Below are 20,047 nucleotides of genomic sequence, written 5' to 3'. Positions count from 1 at the left end.
GAAGGTATAAAACATGCAATGAAAGTCTATAAAACACCATAATAACCCATCTAAAAACTTTTAAAGGAAGGGGAATTGGGTGTCAGTGGCTCATGCTTGCTTTAATCCTGGCTACTCAGGAGGCTGAGATTTGAGGATGGTGGTTTGCGGCCAGCCTGGGCAGGAAAATTCATGAGACTCTAATCTCCAATTATTCATAGGATACTGGAAGTGGTGCTGTGGCTCAAAGTGGTATAGTGCCAGCCTTGAGCAAAAGAACTCAGGGGCAGAACTCAGGCCTCAAGTTCAAGCCCCATGACTCCCTCCTTTCCCCTCCCCCAAAAAAGAGGAAGGGGAGGAGAATGAGGATAAGAAAGAATAACAGGCAGAGCGGTTTGGTCGTTCGTTGGGGTAGTGTTGTCCCTTAGCTCGTCAACTGCACCTCTTCACTGGAGAACAGTGGCGGCGCGGTGCTCCGAGAAATGGCCTGAAACTTCGGCTTTAGGTGAGAGAAAATGGCCCGAACCAAGCAGACTGCTCGTAAATCCACTGGTGGGAAGGCTCCCCGCAAGCAGCTGGCCACCAAGGCTGCCAGGAAAAGCATGCCCTCTACCAGAGGGGTGAAGAAGCCCCATCGCTACAGGCCTGGCAGGTGGCTCTTCGAGAGATTCATCGTTATCAGAAATCCACCGAGCTTCTCATCCGGAAGCTACCTTTCCAGAGGTTGGTGAGAGAGATCGCCCAGGATTTGAAAACGGACCTGAGGTTTCAGAGTGCTGCCATCGGGGCACTTCAGGAGGCTAGTGAAGCATACCTGGTGGGTCTGTTTGAAGATACCAATCTGTGTGCCATCCATGCCAAGAGAGTCACCATCATGCCCAAAGACATCCAGTTGGCTGGCCGGATACGGGGAGAGAGAGCTTAAGTGAAGGCAGTTTTTATGGCGTTTTGTAGTAAATTCTGTAAAATACTTTGGTTTAATTTGTGACTTTTTTTTGTAAGAAAGTGTTTATAATATGTTGCATTTGTACTTAAGTCGTTCCATCTTTCACTCAGGATGAATGGGAAAGTGACTGTTCACAGATCTCAGTGGTGCGCACTGGGCTCAGGAGTGAGGAGTTGCTAATATGCAGAAGGGATGGGTGATACTTCTTGCTTCTCATGATGCATGTTTCTGTATGTTAATGACTTGTTGGGTAGCTATTAAGGTACTAGAGTTGATAAATGTGTACAGGGTCCTTTTGTAATAAAACTGGTTATGACTTGATCCAAGTGTTTAACAATTGGGGCTGTTAAGTCTGACCATACATCACTGTGATAGAATGTGGGCCTTTTCAAGGGTGAAGATACAAGTCTTAGCTACAGTGTAACTCACAGTTTCCTTAAAAAAAAAAAAAGTAAAGCCTGGCAGCTATAACATACACTACGTGCATTTATAATAGCTATTTTATATATTGTAGTGTCAACATTTTTAAATTAAATGTTTTACATCCACAAAAAAAAGAATTACATAGGCAAAGTGAATTTAATAAAAATACATTAAATACATTATATAGCTATTATAATAAAGTTCTTTGTAAAATTAAACTATTCAATATATATATATATATATTTTTTTTTTTTTTTTTTGCCAGTCCTGGGACTTTCTCAAGGCTAGCACTCTATCACTTGAGCCACTGCACCACTTCTAGCTTTGTCTGTTTATATGGTACTAAGGAATCAAACCTGGGTCTTTGTGCATTAGACCACACTCCCAGCCCCAAATTTATTCAATTTTTTTTTAAAAGAAATGAAAGACACATGGGAGATGTCACCATACCCTCTCCAAAATTACCGTGCAAAATTTGCTGCCTTCTGGTACCATTTCTATGTTTCTGGGAAAAGTTGATTAAACTCTATGACCTTTTTAAAAATCTAGGATGATATCCACAAATAAAATCACACAAACATCAGCTAACAACTTCAATTTTTAATAATGGAAACAACTTTGCCATTCCAAAATCAACTTTAGGGGAGAAAAAAATCTTCCCTATAAAAATAAAACTTAAACTCATCAAAATTATAAATATTATAACTTTTTACTTGTGTGACTTAAAATGCTCTCCTGCAAGAACCCCTTCATGTACACCGCCCCAAGACATCATGCTGTGAAGAGAGAACGGTATTACAGCAAAGCTCGGTTGCATTTGGCATTAGGATTAGTACAATGATGCTTTAAACCTTGGCCTTCAGGCCCTTGTTTCTTCTTTTACATATTAAAATCGCCACTGCAGGGACCAGTGATTGGGAGAGAACCATGAGTCTTCAAAACACCATGAAGTGACCAAATCTGAGTACAGAAACATCTTCCAATTGCAACTGGTATAGCATGTGACAGTGCGAGAGGTTCTGGGTAATTACAGATGAAGATGCCCATTTTCAACTATACTTCAAGTAAAAAAAAAAAAAAAGTTCACAGATACCCATCAGCTGCTACTTTAGGCTCTAACAGTGTCTTCATCTGAGAAATGAATGCTTCCCGAACTCTTAAGTTTACGGGATGAGTAATTAAAAGAGCAGGTGGCTGACAATGGTATACTCGAACCCAAGCCATCAGCTGAATAGTAAAACCAGTACAAAATCATGAAGGCAGTCCCTGATAATAAAGGCAAAGTGTTGGGTGACAGTCACTAAAACCTCATCAATGCACTAGAAAGAAGTCACATGCAAAATTAAACAAGATGTGCCATACATATTTTATAGCTAGTTCTACCCCCCCCCCCCCCAACTTTCCTGAAAAGCTTGGGAAGATCTGATTGTCTCGGTAGCTTTTGGGGCCCAGCATCACCAACACCAGACTGTCTCCAACAGGACGGGTATTCTCTGATGAGTCTACTGAGCCACCAAGAAGAAACAGGTAATGCAATAAAAGGCACAGTTCACTTAAGAGGCAAAGAACTGAAGCACCTTGGAATTTCAAAAGGAATCCATTAGGTGTCACCAATGTGTTAACAATTCCTTGGGAATTTATAAAGAACAACAACAAACAATAACAACAACAATCTAGACTAAAAGTAGACTGCCTGTAAGGCCTCTGGAACCACAGCACATCTTTCCCTGTGTCCTCAGATTTGTGAGTAGCTGCAGAAAAGGAAGTGACTGCGCCTGTCTTAAGGAAGGTTTGCTTCCATTGCACATGCATTTCTTTGGCTAGAAGAATATGCAGTTGCATTAAAATCATGTCCATAATGAATGCCTGAGGTGGCTGCTTGTCCTCCCTTGGGGCTTCCTACTCAGTCAAATCTCTTGACACTGAGGATGTGGGAGTACTGGGCCTTGAATCGACATATGAGAACAGATTCCACATTTAACAGAAAAGGAGAGGAAACAGAAGGAAGCGACAGGGAGAGAAGGGAAGGGGGTAAAAAAAAGGCGGGGGGGGGGGGGGGAGGAAGACCAGGAAAAGGAAGGCTGGAATAAAACGGAAGAGAATGATTGTCACAAAAGTTTGCTGGATTCAGTAAATCTCCTAGCTAACAATCAAGAGGGAAAAGAGCTGCCCTTACCCAAACTCCCTTTCAACTTTGAAGGCAATCTGGGGGAAGCGGGGAGAGCTACATAACTTAACAGGAGTCATCCAATGGTCAAGCCCCACCTATAGACACTACATCCATAAGATGGCTCCCTACACGAGGGCAGAGCCGAGGATCTGATGCGTGGAAGATCAGATGGAGCTACATAAGCCCATGTCAGGCTCACCTCCCCTCAAGGTCTCAGATCCCTACCTTACTCTCCAGTCCACTGCAGAGTCCATGGGTCCTTCTCTCCTTTGGGTTTAGCTCCTATCTCTTTGGCTCGGACTCCATATTTCACCTACCAGAAAATCAAGCAATCCTAAAATGGGTTTAACATCTCAATTCTGAATTTTTTCTTTTAACTCATTGACAAGCAAATACACCTTCTTCCTCTACCACCAACTTTTACCACACCACCTCCATTCGTCCTCACTTCCTCAGGCTTTCTTCCAGACTTGCTCTTTACTCTCTTTGTCAAACTCCTAGAAAACTCTCCCCCACTTCCCCAGAGTTCCTACATTCCTGTGCCTTTCAGTTCATATAAAGAGACTCCTCTGATAGTCAGCAAACAGAACACAGACAGGTAGTTTCAACACTGGACAAGTATTCTGAGAGATTTCTCGTTAAGCTTTTCAATAGTCATTTGCACACTTAACACTTAACATCACCATCACAGAATGAAAAATAGCTATAGGAAAATAAGGAAAACTCAACCCAGAGTTCATGCTTCCCTCACTCTAGAATGCTTCCAGTGACTACAGGTCCACACTGCCATGTTGTAACCAAGCAGGCCTACAGTCCCCCTCAAGGGATGCAGAAGATACAGGCGCTATGTGACCAGGCTCTGGAAACTACATCGAGAGAGAAAAGGGGAAAACTCGAGCATCACGGGCAAAGACCCAGCTCTCTGAGGAGAGAGGCACTTGCTGCTCTTTTTGTACATGTGTCCTGGGTAGAGACTTCCTTCCTGGCGGAGGCCTGGGATGTTAACCAGGCTTCCACACCTCGCTGAGGGCTTCCTCCAGCTTGAGTCTGTATGCTGTGTAGCGTTTCTTCAGGTTCTGCAGCTGCTCATCCTCTTCCTTGTCCAAGATGCGCAAGAAATTCTGCAGTTCTGGAAGGCTGAAGGCTTCCCACTGTAATAGAATTCGAGAGAAATGCCAGGTGTCTTTACACTCCGGACAGGAATGCTGACTTTCCCTCACCCTGCTATGAGAGACAATCTGGCTATGCAGCCCAGGCTGGCTTTGAACTTGAGATCCTCATACCTTAGCCTTGGGAGCACTGGGATCACAGGAATTACAGCACCATGCTCAGCAGTCACCACACCCAGCAGGAATGCTGAGAATAATCGCATGGAGGTATGACTGCCCTCAGCCCCACCTTTCCTAACATGATGTCACCTTAGCCACGTCATCAGAAGCATTGACTCCTTACCCTCTACCCTCCTCAGCTAAGTCCTAGAGCCCTTTACTCCCTTCCTCATCTCTGTTCTCTAAAGTGGCTTTCAGTAAGGCTGAGAGTCCACCTCCCCTGGACTGGTCTCTTTTTCCTCAAGAAATCTCACCTCCGAATGCTGAACTCTACTTGAATCCCTGCATCTTAACATAGAGTCATCACCCACACTGCCTTCCTTCTCTCCTCCAACCACAATCAGTACATCGCTTCCGGAACAGTTCTGCCATCCTCCTGCTTCCAGGTGTGCCTGGACCTCAGGCTGTCCTTGTCTATCTCAGGCTTCACATCACTGCTGGGACAATAGACACCTGCCACCAACCCCGCTTCTTCCACTGAGAACCAGTCTCGGGACTTTTCTTCTGGTCTGGCCTGAAACTATGATCCTTCCAACTCTGCCCCCAAAGTCACTAGGATTATAGGTGTGTGCCATGAGTACCTAGGTTTTTTTTTTTTTTTTTGGTTGTTTTTTTTTTTTTGTAGAGACAGAGTACAACTCAAAATCTTGCTGCCTCAGCCTTCAAAGTGCTGAGAATCCCGGCATGTACCATCACACTCAGCCAGGACCAAGATTTTTAAATGACTATAATTAAACATTTACTATCTACCTTCTGCTCGCCTTACCTACATTACAGCTATGTCAGCTATGTACTTACTACTTGGGGCTATAGGCTGCCCTTAAAGTGCTGGTTTCTGTTTCCCTAACTTAGCAGACACTATGTATGAACTAAAACAGATAATGCCAAGGAAAATATTTAGCATCATCTGGGATGTTGTTTTTCAAATATGTCTTCCCCTCTCCAAAAAGGACCTAGTGGTGACCTGGCTGAGAAATCACTGCCAAGGCCAAGACTCCAGACAATTCCAATATAAAAGCATAAAAGAGGATGAAGATGGCCACCAAGTGAGCCCTTGCTGGAAAGTGTCCTGGAGGTGAGTGGAAACTGAAATCAAAGAAAATGGGGAGGGGGGAAGCTGGGATTGTGAGAGAGAAATAAAGGTAGAAATGTTCGACAAGAAATATACTCATTACCTTATGTATGGAACTATAACCTCTCTGGACATTACCTTCACAATAAAATTAATCTGTTTTTAAAAAAGATATATAAAGGGGCCGGGAGTCTGGCCTAGTGATAGAGTGCTTGCCTAGCATGCATGAAGACGCAGGTTCGATTCCTTGGTACCACATACACTGAAAAAAGCTGGAAGTGGTGCTGAGGCTCAAGTGGTAGAGTGCTAAGCCTTGAGAAAGTCCAAGGACAGTGCTCAGGCCAGGACTGGCAAAAAAAAAAAAAAAAAAGATATAAAAAGTGCTTCAAAAGGAAAAAAGAAAACGAGAAACAGTGAGTAGTAACACAGAATTTCCTTCAAAAGTCTGATTTTAAAAAGTTACTATCCACATATGATAAGATCTTCCAAATAAAAATATTCTCCTTCCCTCTCCTACGTACTGTGGGAAATTTGTTGTCTCTGTTCAGTTTCCATAAATTTTAAGTATTCAAGAACACCATGCAGGGCCGGGAGTTTGGCCTAATGGTAGAGTGCTTGCCTAGCATATGTGAAGACCCGGATTCGATTCCTCAGTACCACATACATAGAAAAAGCCAGAAATGGTGCTGTGGCTCAAGTGGCAGAGCACTGGCCTTGAGAAAGCCCAAGGACAGCACTCAGGCCCTGAGTTCAAGCCCCAGGACTGGCAAGAGAAAGAGGGCAGGGGAGAGAGAGAAACTTAACACCATGCAATCTAATACGGCCGACAGGAACAATAAAACATGATGCCAAATTGAAATTATAATTTCCCTGTAATTTTTTTTTTTTTTTTTGCCAGTCCTGGGCTTGAGCTCAGGGCCTGAGCACTGTCCGTGGACTTTCTCAAGGCTAGAGCTCTACCACTTGAGCCTCAGCACCACTTCCGGCTTTTTTTGTATGTATGTGGTACTGAGGAATGAAACCTGAGTCTTCGTGCATGCTAGGCAAGCACTCTACCACTAGGCGAAACTCCCAGCCCATTTCCCTGTAATTTTGCTCTAGAATTACTCAACTACATGAAATCTAAAAAGCCGTTAGACTTTTAGAATGTTAGCTGAGTGCTGGTGACTCATGCCTATGATCTGATGATCTTGGTTCTAAGACTTTTATTTCCAATAATCTACCATCCACCTCCCTACCCCCCTCCAAAACAAACAAATAAACAAAAACAACCAAGAAGTGGAGCTGTAACTCAAGAGCTAACTCTGAACAAAAGAAGTTCAGAGACAGGACCCAGGCCCTGAGTTCAAGCCTCACATGAAATAGATAGATAGATAGATGATAGGCAGACAGACAGACAGACAGACATACAATAAAGTTGAAGCTGCCATGCTAGTATATCTTGCTAGGTACCTAGCTTTGTCCCAAAATGAGAGCTTGAATTTCTTTAAAGCATCAAAACACCAGAATAAAAATTCAAAACTAAAATTACTATCTTCCAAAAATGCCTTGAATCAATTCTAACTTGCACTTACATGTAAGCACACTATTTACATTGTCTAGATAGACTCTAATTTGTGGCTCAAAATTGCCTTTTAAAGTATTCAGTTCCACTTCACATGAGAGGAGAAGGCTCATCCAAGGCTGGGCTCTACTTCTATGAGCAGTTCAAAGCATAGTCCTGGTCCCCTAACTTTTATCGAAAACATTCAAGCTCACTGTAGGAGAAAATGCCCTAAACCAACATTTCCAAGACAGATGCAGAACTTGAAGATCTGCTCAAGTGTCCTTTCAAGGTGACACTAGATCTAGAAGACAGTCCATGTGCTTCTACCTGCAAATGAGCTGGTCTACATAGCTTCCTCCCTGAGAGAAGGCAGAATTGATGCGTCTGTAAATATAACTTTCTCAACATTTGGGCAACGGCAGAAAAAAAAAAGTACCAGAAAGTTCTCTGTCTTTCATAGTAAAGAGATCAGGTTTCCTTTTATTTCCTTTTAGAAGGAAATTAGCCTGGAGACTGTTCTTAGCTACAGACATATGGAGAGTGTCAATTTTCAAAGTTCAGCTGGATGAGAGTAATTTGGAGGTAAGAAGGGGGTGAAAATGACTATCTGGTTTAAAAAAAAATTCTAAAGTAAAAATTTTATTTCCTTCTATTTCTGGAAAGCACAGAGTACTCCAATTTTTACTGCAGCCTAGCCTTAGACTCCTTTCTGACAACTCAGATCTAACCCTCCCTTTCTTCTCCCCCTCCCTGCCCCTCCTCCCTGCTCATCCCTAGATTAGAGACAGCTGTTCCATATGGTTGAAAGCCATGATGAACAATTGCTTACCTCTCCAATTTCATGTTCTCGAAGAACAAAACTAAGTGTGTCTGTTCTGGGCCCTGCTACCAAACGCAGGTAGAGAGGGTGCTCCCGGTCTGAGAGTTTGCAGGCATAGACTGGGTAAGGAAACAAACACATATTACAGAGAACAGCAGCATTTCAGACCCTTCTTCCAGGTATGGCAACAGCCCATGGGTCCCCAGCTTTGATGTCACCATCCTCACCCCTGTGCCAACACCCCAGGGTGACAAGGGCTGCTCCATTCCATCCAACCTGCCCAATAGCCCCTGGGTCTTGCTTAGAAAAGAACTGATTTCCCCCCAGGAAATGAAAACAATATCCTTTCTTTCTTTGCTGCTGTTTTTGTTTTCTTTTCTTTTTGTTCTGCTTGTCCCTGTATGTATTTCTTTGGACGGGATGTACAGAAATGGAGTGACAAACGGTGAACAAATGCAGAAGTGGTATTTACTAGACACTATGTTGAAAATGAACTATACAACTTGTGAGTGAGGATGGGAGGGAAAAACAGGGAGAGAGCAAGGGGGAGGGAGTGACATTGTCCAAAAAGAATGTACTTATTACCTGACTTGTGTAACTGTTACCCCTCTGTATATCATCTCTGTAGTAACAATAAAAATTTTAAAAGAAAAAAAACTGATTTCCAAGAGTAAATTTAAATAGTTATAGGTTCTCATAGATGCTTACAATTCTCCCTCCTCCCCCCCCCCGCACCACCTCACTCTCTGTTTCATTCATTTATGCAATACAGAGGCTTGAATTTAGGGCCCTGCATTGCTAAATACACCCTCAACCACTTGAATAACAACCCACAGCACATAATTCTGTTCCTTTTAGAAAGCAAAGCAAGAACTTTTTTTTTTTTTTTTTTTTGCCAGTCCTGGGCTTGAGCTCAGGGTCTGAGCACAGTCCTTGGACTTTCTCAAGGCTAGAGCTCTGCCCCTTGAGCCTCAGCACCACTTCTGGCTTTTTTCTATGTATGTGGTACCAAGGAATCGAACCCGGGTCTTCATGCGTGCTAGGCAAGCACTTTAACCACTAGGCCAAACTCCCGGCCCCAGCAAGAACTTTTAAAAAGGATTTCAAAGTCAGATACCAATGGTTCACATCTATAATCCTGGCCACTCAGGAGGATGAGAGTTGAGGATTATGGTTGGAAACTAGCCTGGGTAGGAAAGTCCACCAGACTCTTTATCTCCAATTAAATGCCACAGATAAGAAAGAAAGCCAGGAGTCGAACTATGGCTTATATGTGGGAACCCAAGATCAGTATTAATAAAAAAAGGATCTTCATCTTTTTAAAAAACAATGGCCCTGTATCATCGAAAGAACGGGATTTCAAAGCTGTAGAAGCAAAACTGACTACAGATTAAATAAACATTGGTAGTAACAAAGTAATCAGAATACAAACTCTGGTGGCTTCAAGCACTGCTCTGTGTCTCATGACACACAAACACACAGACACAGACACAGACACAGACAGACAGACAGACAGACAGACACACACACACACACACACACACACACACACACACACACACAGCTGGTACTGCCTGTAGTACTGAGTGATTTGCCAGTCATGAGGGGAATGTTTCATCAGGATGGTATCACTTTCAGATCACATGGATCAAGTCCAGGTGACTGGAAAAGGCACTGGCAAGATGAGGCACTGGCAAGATGAAAATGCCACCTGAGCTTCCCTGTATTACTCTAGTACTTCCAGACCCAGCTGTACTGTAGGTAACAATTTCCTGTGACACAAGCCTTCACCCCAGGCCACTCTGACTGTGGTCTCTGAGGTCATGAACACTGACACAGGACCTCCCTCATGCTGCCTGTGCTCAGCAAATGCGCACACACACTCCACAGCCAGATCCACTGCATCCTGGGAAACTGACACACATAACTACTGTGGCCCAGCTTAGTTAACACAGCAAAACCAGAGGTCTACTGCACACAGGTACCATTTCTAAATTAGCATAGAGAATCACTAAGTGATTCTTGTCTACAACAGGCATCAATTTCTGCTCAACTGTTGGAACCAGAACATTTATTCCATTTCATCCAGTAACTGAGTACTCTTTTTATTAACCAAAGGTGGGCATGCAGTTCAGACATGCAAGCACCAGCTCCATTCTCAGAGTGTCAGAGGATGCAGGTCCATCAGGTGACTGTGTGTGTGCAGTGAACAGCAAACATGAGCTGTGCTACTGAGACCTTCAAGCATGCAAATATCCTTCTGCTCCTCAAGGGCATTAGCATCAATACCAGGCCCATCTCAAAACATGTGAACAGCCAGACAGCAGCAAATGATTACCACCACTTCTAGAATCTGCCCCAAGACTCTGATGCCATCTGACACATACATGCCTCAGTCATTCTGTGCGTGAGGACGAGAAACAGAAAGATGCAGAGCACATGTCACTTTAAGCACCCAGCATACCTTGATCTTCCCTGTGACAACGCTTATAAAGTGCAAACTTGGCTGGGCTCTCGGTCACGAGAAACTTTTTGAGCAAGGCCTCAATCACTTCTCCCACGGTGTTTGTGCTGCTAATATGAAGCGTGTTCATGCAGCCATTGCTGCTGGGAGCGAGTTTCCCAGGGCTGGGAGAAGTCTGTGACGGTTTGCAGAGTTCCATCTGCACTTTAATGAAGCCAGTGTAAATCCCATTTGAATTCTGAAGAGGGAAGAAAAGCCACATTTAGCTGGTAGCCTGTATATAGAGAAGTGAACAAACTACCAAACCCACAGGAAGTGGACCTATACTTCCTCTTACTCTTTTCTCCTAGATCTTTGTAGCAGAACTTTACCCCAAGGGAAGGACCTCAGAAGAGGTTAACATATGGAAATATTCCCTCAGGCCAGGTCTGTAGCACAGATGTGGCAAGCAAGACTTAGCCTCTGAAGGAAGCTTCAAGTGAAAGGTCAGAGCCTTACTGGATTGCAGTCCACTGCAGCAGACCCTAGAAAACCATCATCATCTGAACAGGGGGACAGGTCCAGGCTCAATGCTCAAAGACAACAACCTTCTGACCCATGAGGAATAATCAAGCAAAAACAGAAAGTCACGATCAGGGTTCTCAAATAACAAAGTCAACAATGAGTTAACAGTAAGAAAGTAAGCAGGTTTAGTTGGGCATGGTGGCTCGAGCCTGTAATCCTAGCTACTCAGGAGGCTGAGATCTGAGGATCATGGTTCAAAGTCAGCCCTGGCACTAAAAATCCATGAGATTCGTATCTCCAATTAATCACCAGAAAACCGGAAGTGGCGCTGTAGCTCAAGGGGTAAGGTGGTAGCCTTGAGCTGAAGAACTCAGGGACAATGCCTAGGCCTAGTCTCACAACTGACCCCTCCCAATAAAAAGTAAGCAAGCTGGTTTGATTCCTAGTAACCATAAGGACATGCTCTAGATGACTGGTTCTGCTTAAACTTTATTAAATACAGCATATTTGTCAGACGAAACATTTCAGGTGCCTCAAGCAGTAGGATTTTTTTTTTCCCCTGTGCTGGTACTGGAGTTTGAACTCAGGCCCTCCAGATCTCCCTTAACTTTTTCATTGAAGACTGGCACTCTACCACTTGAGCCACCCCTTCACTTTCAGGTTTTTCTTTTTTCTTCCTCTTGCAGGTTAACTAGAGATAAGAGTGTCAACGATTTTCTGCCTAGGCTGGCTACCAACTGCAATTCTCAGATCTCAGACCCCAAGTAAACAGGATTACAAGTACGAGCCACTAGTGCCCAGCTTCTGCAGTATTAAAAAACAAAATCCAACCTATTCTCCATGTTATAAAAGTAGCTACTACTTCTTCACTGTAGAAGCAGTATCACAGGATGGGAGCCAGTGGCTAGCACCTGTAATCCTAACTACTCAGGAGGCTGAGATCTGAGGATTGTGGTTCAAAGCCCAGGCATGAAAGGCTGTGAGATTCTTATCTCCAATTACTACCAGAAAACTGGAAGGGGCACTGTAGTTCAAGTGGCACAGAGTTAATCTTGAGCTGAAAAGCTCAGGGACAGAACCCAGGCCCAGAGTTCAAGCCCCATGAAGGAAGGAAGTGAGGAAGGGAAGGTGGGAGGGAAGGGGAAAGGAGCGGGAAGGGAGGGAGGGACAGAGGGAGGACGGAAGGGAGGAAGAGGAGAAGGAAAATCACAGTCTAGTTCCTTTATTTAGAAAAAGTAATTATTGTTATGGATGTTTTGGGGTTGTTTTAGCAGTACTGGGGTTTAAACTCAGTTTAGCCTCATGGCCAGCCTCTGACTATGGCTATTTTATTAAGACATTATCTTATTCTTCCACATGTGCCTCCTATAGTAGTTAGGATAGCAGGTTCACATCACAGCTTTTTCTGCCAAGATGAGGTCTCGTGACCTTTTTGCCTGGGCTAGCCTGGAACTATAATCCTCTTGACCTTCAACTTCTAAGCAGCCTGGATTAGAGAGTGCTGCACCCTGTTGTCATATTTTATTAAAGCCAATCATAGGTATTATGTATAAATACCACAGTCAGAACACCTAAAATCTTGCTTTCCACAAGATCAATTTACATTTTTATTCCCTTGTCCATTTTTGCAAAAGAAGTATAGCATAAAACATATTTTTCTCCTTTGATTAAAAAATGTACTTTTAAAGAGGCTGGGTGCACAGGCTCAAACCTGTAGAAGAGTGCAGAGATCTGGAGGCCCACTCTGGCAAAAAGAAGTTCAAGGGACTCCATATCTCAGTTGATGACTGGGTAGTCATCCCCAAGGAAACACAAAACAAGAGGATCAAAGCCCAGCATAAATTAAGACCCCATGTTGAAAACAACCAATGCAAAAAGGGAATTGGATGGAAGCATGGCTCAAGTGGTAGAGTGCCTACTTAGAAATTGCAAGGTTCTAAGTTCATTCCAAGAAAGAAAGAGAGAAGGAAGGAAGGAGGGAGGGAAAAACCTCATGGGGAATAATGAAAAACACTCTTGTGATTATCTGCCACTCTGCCTTGGGCAAAGTGCCACTGGAAAGACGGCTCCTTAATCATAAGGTTTTATATTTATAAGCTCTTTCCCAAGACTTACCAAATATGAGGCTTTTGTTGTTGTTGTGTTTTGTCTTTTGCTAATCTGGGGCCTCAACTCAGGGCCTGAGCATTGTCCCTGGGGTTTCCTCAAGGCTACAGCTCTACCACTTGAGCTACAGCACCACTTCTGGCTTTTTTTATGTATGTGGTACCAAGGAATCGAACCAAGGTATTCATGCAAGCTAGGCAAGCACTCTATCATTAGGCCAAACTCCCAGTCCCATGAGGCTGTTTTAAACTGGTCACCCTTATATCACTAAATTCTATCAATTCACAGACAATATTATCTCAATAAGTTTAAAAAGTCCCACAGCCCTGGAAAATGTCAGTAAGGAATGGCAGGAAGGGAATGGAAGCTATGGGTCATGTCTTTTATGTGGTGATTCATGAGTAGGCATAGATGCTCCTCACTTCCTGAGGAACTATATATAAGCTTTGCTGTGAGTTCTCGTTTTATTTTTGCCTCCTCCCTCCCACACCCCTGTGCTGGCCAACAGTATGAGACCATGTAACCACCTGTACCACTACCCAGCAGGAAGCTGAACACTGTACTCTTTAATCTCACACCAACAACCCAATGGAGATTCTGATCCATGGGCAGAAAATCTTTCTTAACACTCTCATATATATTTCACATAAAATCATTTAAGGTTTTAGAATTTCAGTTATCATCTACCTATTACACAATAATACAAATCCTTTATAGGGGAGGAGTCATAAATCTTTTAATGTGTAATATTATTAAAAATGCTTCACTTTTTCTCTCCTTTTATAGTATGGGTATCTGAACTTAGGCTTCCTAACAAGGTGTTCTACCACTAGAATCGCACATCACAACCCTTTTTTCTTTAGCTAATTTTTAGGTAGGATCTCAGTAGTGCCTGGTACAAGCCTTGGACTTTGATTTTCTTATGTATACTTCTGCTATACCATCCTGAGATTACAGGTATGCACCATCATGCCCAGCATATATTTTAAGGTGGAGTCTCTCATAACATTTTTTCTCCCAAATGGTCTGGATCCAAGATTCTCCCATTTTTCCATCTCTTTTGCAGCAGGAATTACAGGTATGTGTCACCATGACTGGCCCATGCTACTTTTTACAATTAATCTTTGCTGATTTCTCACAAAGGTACTTTAAAATAGGACTTAACTTGAAAGGTACTGAAATAATGTATTTTCCTGTTCTGAATATCTTGATCATTGAATGAACTTCTTCTGCAAATGTGATTCAGATATTTTTAAATACACAAGCTTTGCTATTAACTTATCTTTATCTTTTTTTGGGGGGGGGCAGTCCTGGGGCTTGAACTCAGGGCTTGGACACTGTCCCTGAGCTTTTTTGCTCAAAGCTAGCATTCCACCACTTGAGCCATAGCACCACTTCTAGGTTTTTCTGTTTAATGTGGTACCCAGGGCTTCATACATGCTAGGCAAGCACTCTACCACTAAGCCACATTCCCAGCCCTATATTTTTCATTTGATGGGTGTCAGTTTTAAATGGCATTAGGGGTACTTACCAAGGTCATCTTCAACTTGTCTGTGACAGCTAAGTTGTACTTGTGAACCTTCTCTTTGATTTCCTCTTTACTGAGATAATTGTGAGTTTCCTTCTCTTTCTCCACATCCTAGAAGCAAACCAAGACATGCCACACATGAGCAACTGACTGTAGAAAACATTCAGAAAGGACATGATTCTTATACCTTCCACACAAGAGCAACTGGGTGCCCTTTAACTTGAACCACACACTCATATATGCCTTCTACCCTTTTCTAGACCCACCCCCAATTGTGGTGGCCACCCCCAGACTAGTCTTCCAAAGAGATACACCAAACCCCACTCAGCTAAAAGTAATACTTCATTACATATTATTTTACAAAGGTCTCTATCCTAAACTTTCCTTCTGCAAAAATATCCTTCCTAAGAGTCTCTGCTAGATTTGACATTTTTATTTTAAAATGCATACCCAAACCTTTTGTTTCAGCACATTCTATCAATGTCCCATTAATACCAAAACACACAGTATTTTCAAATATTCGAAGTCAAGCATTGGTGGCTGCTGCCTGTAATCCCAGCTACTCAGGAGGCTAGATCTGAAGACTGTGACTCAAGCCAGCCCAGGCAGGAAAAGTCTCTTACCTCCCATAAACTACTCAGAAAAGGCCAGACAGAAGAGCTGTGGCTCAAGTGGTTGAGTGTTAGCTAAAGAAGCCCTAGGGTCAGCATGCATGCATGCATGCATGCATGCATACATACATACATACATACATACATAGTATCTATTAGCCAACATATATCACCTGACCTGTCAAACTACACACACCATCAGAAGGTATTACAATCTCCCAAGCAAATCTGCATGCCAAGATACACTCACCAGAATGCTTCCACTCACCTACTGCTACTTTCCTCTCCCATTCCAGTCTCACTCATTCTGCCTCCATATACCCTATAAAGGTGTGTGAAAAATTCAAGAGTAATTTCTTCTCTTAAAAAGCTTGCCCACTGCATGACATTACACAGTAGCTTACATGGTTACATGGGATCACCTGGGTCTAAGCCTGTGTTCTGTGACCCTGACAAAGAATGCCAGGCAGCTAACCTGTGTCACATTTAACTCATCCAACAAAGTGGGCATTGATACTCCAGTTTCCAGAGGAGATAAAGTTTGAGTAAGCAAATTAACCTGTCAGGAAAAACAACAACGACAATGGCAACAAACCCCTAACTGTTCAGTGGAGGGGACAGGGCTTGCCTGCAGCTTAACCTGTGCTTGCCTGCAGCTTAATCCCCAAACTCACCAGCCTGCAGGTACCGCTCCCTGGCTGTTCTCACCTCCCCTGGTTACTGTCAAGGAGACCAGGATATTGACAGATGTATCAACCAAGCTCCATTTAAAATCAGGCCTTTTTATAATGTTTCTATGAAACTAATGTACCCTATAGGTCTCCAAGGCTCTTCTGTGGGCAAGCATTTGAAAACCTAAAGAAAAACTAATCATAATCAGACTTCTGGAACAACTCAGGGGAAAAAAAATCTTCAAAATCAAGATAGGAAGAGCAATTAAAATCTGGTGATTTATCCCCCAAAGCAGGTCTTTTGAAATCTGTCTCTTCCAGCCAGCCAGAACACACCAGCCCCACAGCTGGACACTCTCCAAGCAGGCATTTGTTCCCACCTCCCTCCGGCTCTGAGCTAGTGTTATAAATACACCCAGGAATAGCCACAAACAGAGCTAGCAGCAATGCCATATAGAGTATAAAATGGCCCCTCAGCCACTCAAGTCTCAAGTTCCTTTGGACCCTAAGAGGGGTGTGCTGACTATAAACCATCTTGCATTTTGAACTGCAGCATGAGCCTAGAGAAATCTCCAGGGCCAGCATATCTGTAATGCTGGAGAAATACCAGCTCATTCCCTGGCTTCAGGGCAGTCTTCACAGTCCTTTGGGAACATTCTTTTTGCCAGTGTAAAACTCTGAGATAATCTTATTTTCAGTGTTGCTGGTTAGAGAAGGATGGGAGGAAAGCTATGCAGCACATTAACTCTTTTTTTTCCTATTTGTGAAGCTGGGATTGAACCCAGGACCTCACACTTTACATAAGTGCTGTACCCATGTGCTACATCCATCCCCCAGTCCTCAAAATAACTTTTCTAAAGCTCCAGTGACTATTTCTAGGGACATACTTTAATGGTGTGCTGCATCTCTTCCTGTTTTACCTATCCAGCGAATGGCCATAGTGGAAGAAAATGAGATAAGCTTTCACCTCTACATTCATGTTTAAGTACCAAGCATCCTAAGACTTCAGACTAGAGCATATACAGTTGTTCCTCGGTACCTGCAAAGCACTGGCTCCAGGATCCCCCATGCACACCCATATCCCTGGATGCTACTGTTCCGTACATAAAATGGCAGAGCACTTACACAGAACCCATGCCCATCCTCCCATACGAAATCATCTCTAGATTACTTATGATTCCTAATACAATGAGAAATGCTATGTAAACACTTGCTGCACTCTATTGTTCAGATATTAACAGTAAGAAAAAAGTATACATCTTTCAGAGACAGACAACTGGTCGATTAAACTCATATGGGTCCCACAGATAAAGAGATAAAGAAGGAAGGCAGAAAGAAGGAGAGAGGGAGAGGGAGAGGGAGAGGGAGAGGGAGAGGGAGAGGGAGAGGGAGACTGTACAGTAAATAAAGCCAGGCACCAGTGGCTCACATTTGTAATCCTACCTACTTAGGAGGCTGAGATCGGAAGACAGTGGTCCAAAGCCAGAAAAGTCTGTATTCTAATAAACTATCAGAAAAAAACCCCATCAAAACAAAATAAAAACAGTAAGAAATGCACAGATAGGCATGGTATAGCACACCTTGTAATCCCAGAACTCAAGAGGCAAAGGCCAGAGGATCATGAGTCCTAGGCCAACCTGGGAAGACTCAAAAAAACAAGGGCTGGGGAAGCAGCTAAGTAATAGGTGCTTACCTAACTCATACAAGGCCCTGGGTTCTTTCCCCAGCATATGAGAGAGTGTCACTGACATAGGATGACTAAGTGGCAAGGCAGGAAGGTGCTGTGGAAAGCACATCATCTCATCAGACCCCAAGATCTGTTCCCTACTGTACTGTCAACTAACCTGGCCCTGGATCCTAACCTTTCTCAGTCTGTTTCCCAGTCTTTTCCACACCATGAGGCTTAGAGCACTTCTAAGGTACATCTTGACTCATCAGGAGTTGATTGCAAAGATCTGATATTGTTTACACTGGGACAAAATGGTTCTTTGTAAAGAATTAAGGAAAACACAGACTCACTATTAAAAATACGCCCAATGGCTAATTATATGCACACACTTGTACATGCAAGCACACACGCATGCACATGCGCGCACGCGCGCGCGCACACACACACACACACACACACATTTTAGGGGTTTCAAATAAATGAGAGTTCTAAGAATGAAGAGAAGTGAACAAAAGGGTGATCAAAATCAGAGAGAAGGCTGGTCGATCCTCCCTTCCCCTCCCCCTATCCCACCAGTAATGATTACTTAGGATTCCTAATATAATGATATATGATAAATAATATATTAAACTCAGGAGCCTTATACTCACTCAGCTCATTTGCTGAGCCATGCCTCCAGCATAGCTTTTCGCTAATTGTGGAGTCTCAAGGACTTTTCTGTCAGGGCAGGCTTCTAGCAATGATCTTCAACTTCCTGAGCAGCTAGGATTATAGGAAGGAGCCACTGTACTTGTCTGGGTGCTCGGTTCTGAATCACAGTCTTTGCTGGTGGCTGTGACCACATACTCATTCCCAGGCCTTAGGCAGCAGTTTCAGGCACTTGAGAAACATCAAAAGGGCAAGACAGTCTGCAAAGAGTAAATCTCCCCTAGATCACCCACGTTTTAAGACATTCCTTTGTAATAATTACCTTTCCTTCTTTGAGATTAAAAAGCAAGGAAATGCAGGAAGCAGCAAGCAGCAAGCAGCAACCAAATGAGCTGAATACAAGATCTTTCCAAGCTAAATGGCTCACTATTAAAAGATTAACTGGAAAGCCTAGTGCTGGTGGCTCACGTCTGTAATCCTAGCTACTCAGGAGGCTAAGATTCAAGGATCATGGTTCAAAGCTAGCCGGGGAAGGAAAATCTGTAAGACTTTCATGGGGCTTGAACTCAGCGTGGATGTTGTCCCTGAGCTCTTTAGCTCAAGGCTACTGCCCTACCCTCGAGCCAAGCCCCATTTCCTGTTTTCTAGAGGTTATTTGGAAATAAAAGAGTCTCAGGTCCTTTTGTGCCAGGCTGGCTTGGAACCTTGATCCTTAGATCTCAGCCTCCTGAGTAGCTAGGATTACAGGCGTGAGCCACCGACTAAGTGGCTAAGTCTGAGACTCTTATCTCCAATTAAGTGGAACTGGGGCTCAAGTGATGCAGTGCTAGAGTTGAGCAAAAGAATATCAGGAACAGGACCCAGACCCTGAGTTCAAGCCCCAAAACCAACACAGGAAAAAAAAAAAAAAAAAACCAACTGGAAAGTAAATCTCAAAAGCAGCCAAAGCTCACAGGCAGGGCTCTCAGTCTTGTGGTTTTAAGTCAACTCATGCAGCAATGGTGCTAGAGGTCCTTATACAGAAGGCCGTGTGCCTTTTGCAAAAGTGTGCTGGGGGTTTGCTGGGCCTCCGGTGCCTGCCAGGGGCTTTTGAGAGCTGTCACAGGGCAAGGCGGACACCACTGGCAACTTGGTGTTTTCACCTTCATCTAGCACAGGCTGGGAGTGATTGAAGACGCTAAGGAAAGCCATTTCACACAGATTACTGGGCACGGGGCCTGAGAATGGAGTGTGGTAGCAGAAGAGAAGTAACAAGCTCAGGCCATGGGGCCAGGGACACTGACTTCAGTTAGTGTCAAGCCAGAGAAAGATTCATAATGTTGGAAAACTTCCAACCCTTTGAAAGAGTCTCCCTTCTGCTTCCCCAAGGATGAGTCCTCTTCGTGGTTATTCATTCGTTCCTAAGACCCATAGTTCCCAGCGTTCATAGGAAGAAGGAGAAAAGAGTAGAATCCAAAAGGGGCAAAGGAAATAAAAGGATGAACACAAAGAGGAGAGGTTGTGCAGTAATGTGGCACAGAAAACCCCAATAAACAGCTCTCTTCACCATGGAAGCAGGAGAG

At 43.5% G+C, this 20,047-nt stretch overlaps 1 protein-coding gene and 1 pseudogene across 3 annotated transcripts in view; one reads left to right on the top strand and one right to left on the bottom strand.

The window, feature by feature from the left end:
- Positions 1-378: 378 nt before the first annotated feature.
- LOC150067160 (histone H3.3A-like) lies at positions 379-949 on the top strand (annotated as a pseudogene).
- A 2,811-nt stretch (positions 950-3,760) lies between these two features.
- The window catches only part of Rassf3 (Ras association domain family member 3), a 64,706-nt gene continuing 48,419 nt past the window's right edge, over positions 3,761-20,047 (bottom strand). For all 3 annotated transcript variants that reach the window (XM_090327987.1, XM_090327992.1, XM_090327988.1), the window contains exons 2-5: positions 14,890-14,997; positions 10,749-10,986; positions 8,294-8,403; positions 3,761-4,669 (exon numbers count right to left, since the gene is read on the bottom strand). In XM_090327987.1, coding sequence (XP_090184113.1) covers positions 4,520-4,669; positions 8,294-8,403; positions 10,749-10,986; positions 14,890-14,997 — 606 coding nt within the window. In that variant the 3' untranslated portion in view covers positions 3,761-4,519. The remainder of the gene's footprint in view (positions 4,670-8,293; positions 8,404-10,748; positions 10,987-14,889; positions 14,998-20,047) is intronic.

The sequence above is a fragment of the Megascapheus bottae genome, chromosome 2 (assembly GCF_031878675.1).
Source record: "Megascapheus bottae isolate mThoBot1 chromosome 2, mThoBot2.hap1, whole genome shotgun sequence".
In the NCBI taxonomy this organism is placed as follows: Eukaryota; Metazoa; Chordata; class Mammalia; order Rodentia; family Geomyidae; genus Megascapheus; species Megascapheus bottae.
The sequence above is the reverse complement of the archived record's forward strand: the minus strand, read 5'-3'. Positions and strand labels throughout refer to the sequence as shown.